General features: G+C 43.5%; 1 protein-coding gene across 1 annotated transcript in view; it reads right to left on the bottom strand.

The window, feature by feature from the left end:
* Positions 1-1,590: 1,590 nt before the first annotated feature.
* Positions 1,591-6,849, bottom strand: part of GABRR2 (gamma-aminobutyric acid type A receptor subunit rho2) — a 59,687-nt gene continuing 54,428 nt past the window's right edge. The window contains exon 9 of the mRNA XM_005552375.5: positions 1,591-5,113. Within this exon, the coding sequence (XP_005552432.2) occupies positions 4,802-5,113 (312 nt within the window). The 3' untranslated portion in view covers positions 1,591-4,801. The remainder of the gene's footprint in view (positions 5,114-6,849) is intronic.

The following is a 6,849-nucleotide window of genomic DNA, read 5'->3' as shown; positions in this document are numbered from 1 at the left end:
TTTAAAAATACAAGAATCTGTAATAGTCTTTCCATAATAAGTAACATAATTCTCTGAACATGTTTCCTTCTACCTTCCTAAATCACTGTGATTGAGACAACCAAGGATGGCTGTCTACCTGGTGTTTGTGGCCACCAAGCCTCCTGCCTACACCTTGCCACATCTGTTCAGTCTTTACCCTTCTCGTGTTTATGGTTATTATTTGCTCCCAGCCCCACCCTCCTCCTGTTGAGAAACTCCCTCCTCCCAGCTTCTACCACAATCCTCCTCCCACCTAAATATATACTCCTGAGCTCTTGTCCACAGACCTGCTGTCTACTGCTGCTTCTCCTTCAGGAGTTTTGTCCATTTTCATAGCTTCATTCAGCATATCTAGGATATGGTTCCAAATCTTTATCTCCCTCTCAGTCTTACACCAACATTTACTACTTTTTATTTCACATTTCTAGTTCCTTGTGAAACTCAAACTCCTCATCCTCCATGCATGCCAGCTCTTTCTCCTAGCTGTCCAGTCTCTGTGAACATCAGCACATAGACTGTGGCCCTCGTACATTACTGAACTTAGCATGAACTTTCTCCACTATTCTTAATGTTATTTTCCTTCTTCACTGGTTTCCTCAAACTAAGCAGCCTTTTATTTTTCAAATTCATGGCCTCCCTTTAACAGATGCTTGCAAAAAGGTGGAACCAAATAAAAGTGTTTTTGAAGAGTTCTAGCTTTCTCAACTTACACACGTCACAGAACTCTGATCACCTTCAACATACATGGCCCAGCCCAGACCAGTCAAATTCATTCCCCAGGTTTATTCTAAGTGGAATAAACATAGAAAGACCCTTGACACTGGGTAATTGAACTAGAAAACTGTGGGCCTAAGACCATCAAGGCCACTCCACCCACCCACCCACACCAGGTGGAGGAAACTTGTCTGCAGTGGGTGAGAATGAAGACAAACAGAGTGTTGGATGGAGACATGACCCTGAAAGGACATGCTGAAACCCAATTCCAGACCCTTAAGTCCCCAGAGCTTCCCTGCTTCCCTCAAATTCCCTGTCGTTCTATGAGCCCCTAGAGTATCCTTCCAATATATCTTCTTTTCGCTTGTACCATTTTTAGTTGAATTTCTGTCACTGGCAACTAAAATGGTTGAAAAATACACCAGTTTATATTCTGATGGCAAATTAATTGATTTTCCAAAAGATTATAACTTCCCTGCCCAAAGCCCTTTTTGCCCCAACTTACTTTTCCTATCTTATGTCTTTTGTACATTCCGTAGAGTATCTATTCACTGACCCCTGAACATACCTGAGCTTTCCTTCTTCCACGTTATCATCCCTTCCTTCCCTTTTCTGGTACTCAAAGCTGTGTTTATTCATCACTCAATATTTATCGGAAAACACTCCTCAAATTCTGTGATCTTCCCCTCCTTTGAACCACACCCATTAGAGTGTAAGCTTCTTAATGACTGAAGAGTGTTCCCCATTCATTTCTTTACCGGTCACCACCATCTCTCACCTCAGCACAAGACCTTGAGGACAAATGCTAAATAAATATTGGCTCCTTGGTGTCAATGAAGTATGTCCAATCACCAGTTTTTGTATAAAACCCATTTCTTTTATTGTAACATTAACATTTTTTCAGTTTCATATTGGTGAAATCAGGATTCATATTATAATCATTGGCATTCCAGAATTTGATTATTAGTATTTTTTCTCAGTACATAAAATATGGGTGCATCTTACATTTCACGATGTCAGTGAAGTAAAGTATCATTCATGCATTCCTGATAACGATTGTGTCTGCTTCTCTGTCTTGCCTCCAGGGTGAATCATCCCCTGTTCTATTTCCATAGTTCCTGTTTTCTACTCCTACTGATGTTTTCTCCAGTTTACTTCTTTAAATTTCCTACTTTTCTCAAGTAGTGTCAGACTATTATACTGTAATAAGGCAATGCTAAATACAATGGTGTCATTGTATCATGGCCCCGCATGATAAAACACTGTTTATGATTCTAAATATGTCTGCTATAGAATTAACTCCAGTTTAACACAGAAGCTAGCAAAAATAAATCTTTATTTGTTTTAATTTGTGAACAGAGTCATAATTCATGAAAACAATGCACTCAGAAGTGGAGTACTGTTGGAATTAAATAAGTCTTACAACCAAAGCAATATGATATATTTAATGACAATAAGACTATCATTCTTTGAGCAGCACTGTGGCTTGGGAGAGTCTGTAGAGATAAAAGGTTTCTGGCTGGGTGCAGTGGCTCATGCCTGTAATCCCAGCACTTTGGGAGGCTGAGACAGGCGGATCACCTGAGGTCGAGAGTTCAAGACCAGCCTGACCAACATGGAGAAACCCCATCTCTACTAAAAAATAAAAAAATTAGCCAGGCATGGTGGCGCATGCCTGTAATCCTAGCTACTCAGGGGCTGAGGCAGGAGAATCGCTTGAACCCGGGAGGCAGAGGTTGCGGTAAGCCAAAATCAAGCCATTGCGCTCCATCCTGGACAACAAGAGTGAAACTCTGTCTCAGAAGAAAAAAAAAAAAAAGATTTCTAAACTAGTCCGGATGCCCTGTACCACCCAATTACCCATGTTTATGCACCTTTGTTCTTCATTGGTCCATGAGGCTGGGAAATCTAGTGGTCTTGGGTCCAGCAACTCCATAGTGGGGAAGCTGTCCTCACAAGCACCGGCATGGTGGGGACCTGCCTTGATCTCTAGTGCTGCGGAAAAAGCCAGTCTCTCACCTCCTCTTCCCACAGCCTAGGATCCTGCCACAATGAATGACTTGCCCACAGACCCTGTTCTCTGCAATGGCAAACCTTCCCGTTCTCCCCATGCATCTGCTTAGGCTGGTCTCTTGGCTGGTAGGGCTTCCTGGTCTTTAGGTCTGCCCAGCCCAATGCAGCAGCTACTAGCAGCTGTGCTTACTGAGCCCACTTGAGTGTGGATGGTATAACCAAGGAACTGAGTTTTCAATGTTATTGAACTTCAACTAATCTAAATAATAATTGTTATTACTTTAGCGATAGGGTCTTGCTCTTTCACTCAGGCTGGACTGCAGTGGCTTGATCACAGCTCACGGTAGCCTGGAACTCCTGGGCTCAAGCAATCGTCCCGCCTTAGCCTCCTGTGTAGCTAGAACCCTAGGCACATACCACCACACCCAGTTAATATTTCTAACTAATTTAAATTTAAATAGGCATGTGGCTAGTGGCTACCATATTGGACAGCCCAGATCTAGGATGTATTCTGTCCCATTTCTTCTTCTTAAAATCCTGACCTTCAAGGGGCATCTCAGGGCTGCTTTCTCCATGAGGTCCATCTCCCTGGTGGGACTGTTTTTCCTCCCTCGGAATTCCCATCTCACACTGAACTCTTACTGAGGCACTAAACACTCTTAACCTTATATTATAGATATTTGTGTGGCATTTCCTCTACTAGTTCCTTCTCTGAGAGCTTTGACTACTCTTATTCTTAATTTGGACCCCACTGTACCTAGTGCAGAGATACTTTAAAATGTTTTTGCCTGAATATATAACAGTAACACTGCAATTAACATTAACAATAAGGAATTGACAAGAGTTGCTGTGTAGTAAAGGACTAACCTTGCCCCAAAAAAGGTTTGAGCCTTGGTCCCAGCTCCTGGGAGGCAACCTCTGTGCCCTTGGAATGTCCTGTGAGATAGAAGGGTCTTTGTCTACTGGGGCCTTGGGCCACACCAGGTAATCTATGCCAACAATGTGATTTATGATAGGTGCCCTGGACCTCAAGGTACCGGCTCAACCTCTGGAGGGGCAAAAGACTAAAGTCAGCCATGTGGGCAATCAGCCATAAATCCATGACCGACCCCAGTAAAAAAAACTGTACACCGTGGTGAGCTTGGGTGAGTTTCCCTGGCTGGCAATACTCCATGCACATTGCTACGCATCATTGCTGGGCAAAATTAGCTCTATCTGTGTAACTTCACTGGAGGAGGACAGTTGAAAGTTCTGGACCTGGCATCTCCCAGACCCTGCCTTATATGCTAAAGAGTAAAAGCAACAACAACCAGAATGGGTCTATGGTGTAAATGGGGTTGAAGGAGGGGAAAAAGCAGAAGTACATCATGCCACATGTAGAATGAGCACAGCTTAGAGAAGATCTCTAAGGAAAGAGACTCTATTTTTTCATTTCCACAGTACCTGATGCAGAGTGGGACCTCAATAATTAAAGAATGGTTGAATGGATGGCTAAATGAATAATCTCCTCTAATATTGCAAAATCCTGTGGGTTGCCATACTCCCACAGGCAAATCATTTCCTGTCTGGGATCTGAGCTCTTTTCCCTTCTAGGTAGGCACTTAATCCAGTTGTATAGGTTTATGGGGTTTTTTTGTTCCTAATTTCCTATCTCCTATCCAGAATGCCCCTAACCTTGCACTTCAGTTCTTCCTTTTCCCTCCACAGCTGAATCCTAGGCATCCTGAGGGTCTAAGAATGTCTAGGAGGCATTTGAGTCCTTATTTATAGGAGGGGAGTTCTTGTTAACTAGTTCACACACAAGAACAGAAGGTCCCAGAGAGACGTGAAGTGTGACGTGAGACATAGCATGAACAAGGAGTAGCCCCACGAGGTCTGGGGTCAGGGTAGCTGGAGGGCTCCTGGGCTCCTCTGAGAGATGAGTGCTGCTCAGGGTGGTCCGATAGCTGCTGCTCTGTCTGGTGAGGGGCGTGTGGTCAACAAGTCCACCTGTCAATGACTGGCCAGGCCCCCTTGATGTCTATGCCCTCTTCTAGGAACAGCCTTGGAACCCCTAGGAAAACACTGACCAATAAATTAAGTTGAAAAAAATGTAGGAGGCAGGGAATATCAACCTAGAGTATTTGTCAATGGCATGGGTGTTCTGGAAGATACGAAAACCCATCTGGCCCTTCAGAAGCCCCTTCTTTCTGGCAGCGTTGGCGTCACCACTCAGGCCCAGGTGGACCACTGTTTTGTCTTGCCTTTCTTCTTCCGTTAGGATATGGCTTCTGGGATACCCAGCCAGGCTGTTGGCCTCAGACTCACTGTAGCTTCCATCCAGCATCATGGTTTTCGAATGAAGCATTCCACACATGCCCGGGAACTATGGGCAGCAAGCACAAAGAACATCATTAAGCCTTGTGAGGTGGGCAGAGGAGGGAGCCTGGCCCAAAAGCAAAGCCACATTGCTACTCAGAACCACAGAAAGACAGCACTAGAAAGATCTCCAGAGATTACTTAGTCCAACGATCCTCTACCCTGGTTGCATATTAGAATCATCTGCACAGCTCTTTAAACTGGCCATGCCTGGGCTGTACTTTAGAGCAATTAATTTAAAATTCCCAGGTGATTCTACTGTGTAGCCAGAATCGAGAATCACTGATCTAGTCCAAATCCCTCAATTGTAGAGGCAAAACCTAAGACCCAGAGAGCTATACGATTCTGAGACCACACAGCTGGTGTCAGAGCAGGACTTGAAATCCACATAGTCTGATTCTAGCTGCAGGACTCCACCTTTCTGTGCATGAATCAAAAGATGACTAGGAGCCAGGCGCAGTGGCTCATGCCTACAATCTCAGTGCTTTGAGAGGTCAAGGCAGGAGGATTGCTTAAGGCCAGGATTTCAAGACCCAGCCTGGGCAACATAGTGAGACTCCTCCTCTACCAAAAAAAAAAAATTTTTTTTTAATTAGCCAGGCATGGTGGCATCCACCTGTAGTCCTAGCCACTCAGGAGGCTGAGGCAGGAGGATCATTTGAGCTCAAGAGGTCAAGGCTGCAGTGAGCAGTGATCATGCCACTGCATTCCAGCCTGGGTGACAGAGCAAAACCCCGTCTCTTTTTTTAAAAAAGAAAGAAAAAGATGATGAGGTAGAAGAGTGTCCTTATCTTAAAAAGTTACATTTAAGAATCAAGGGTCATGGTATCTGCAATGTATTTTTAGACAGTTCAACTGCACCAACAGATACATGTTTATATGGAGAAAATGTACATTCATTCAGAAAATGAATGCATAATCCATTTTCTCCATATAAGCATGTATCTGTTGGTGCAGTTTTGGCCACACAAAAATGGAAAAATGTTAGCAATGTTGGATCTAGGTGCTGGGTACCTGAATGTACATGACCCTATTCTTTTAATAGTTTCTGCAAGTATGAAAGTGTTCATAAGACATTCTAAGTGGGAGGAAAGGAAATAGTTTCGCTTGACTTCTCCCCATAGTTTAGTCAGTAGAGAGTGGGCTTCCACTGGTGCCTGGATGCTTGGTGTTGACCAAGGGCAGGAGCCCCACTTGACACAGCCAATTAGCGTTGATTTGAGTATGTTCCTGACCTGGCTCTCAGCCCTTCAGTGCCTCTGGTTTTCCATCTAGGAAAGTGAAATAATGAAGTTTCACAACCTGCCTCTTATTGTTATGGATCTTGAAACTCTCAGATGAATATCATAAAACTTTAGAATGCAAAAATAGATGAATGATTTTATGCAGAATTAGAATTATTGAAGTATTCTTATCCTTGAAGAAATTGTGGTTTGGGGGGCTATTTTTTTTCATCAGGCATGATTGTTTCATTATTATTTGCTGTGTCTTTGTTCCATCAGTAACAAATCTTTTTTTTTTTTTTTTTTTTTTTTTGAGACAGAGTCTCACTCTATCTCCCTGTCTGGAGTACAATGGCTTGATCTGAGCTCACTGCAACTTCCACCTCCTGGGTTCAAGCGCTTCTCCTGCCTCAGCCTCCTGAGTAGCTAGGATTACAGGTGCCTGCCACCATGCCTAGCTAATTTTTGTATTTTTAATAGAGACAGGGTTTCATCATGTTGGCCAGGCTGATCTCAAACT

Source organism: Macaca fascicularis, chromosome 4 (assembly GCF_037993035.2).
Source record: "Macaca fascicularis isolate 582-1 chromosome 4, T2T-MFA8v1.1".
Classification (NCBI taxonomy): domain Eukaryota; kingdom Metazoa; phylum Chordata; class Mammalia; order Primates; family Cercopithecidae; genus Macaca; species Macaca fascicularis.
The sequence above is the reverse complement of the archived record's forward strand: the minus strand, read 5'-3'. Positions and strand labels throughout refer to the sequence as shown.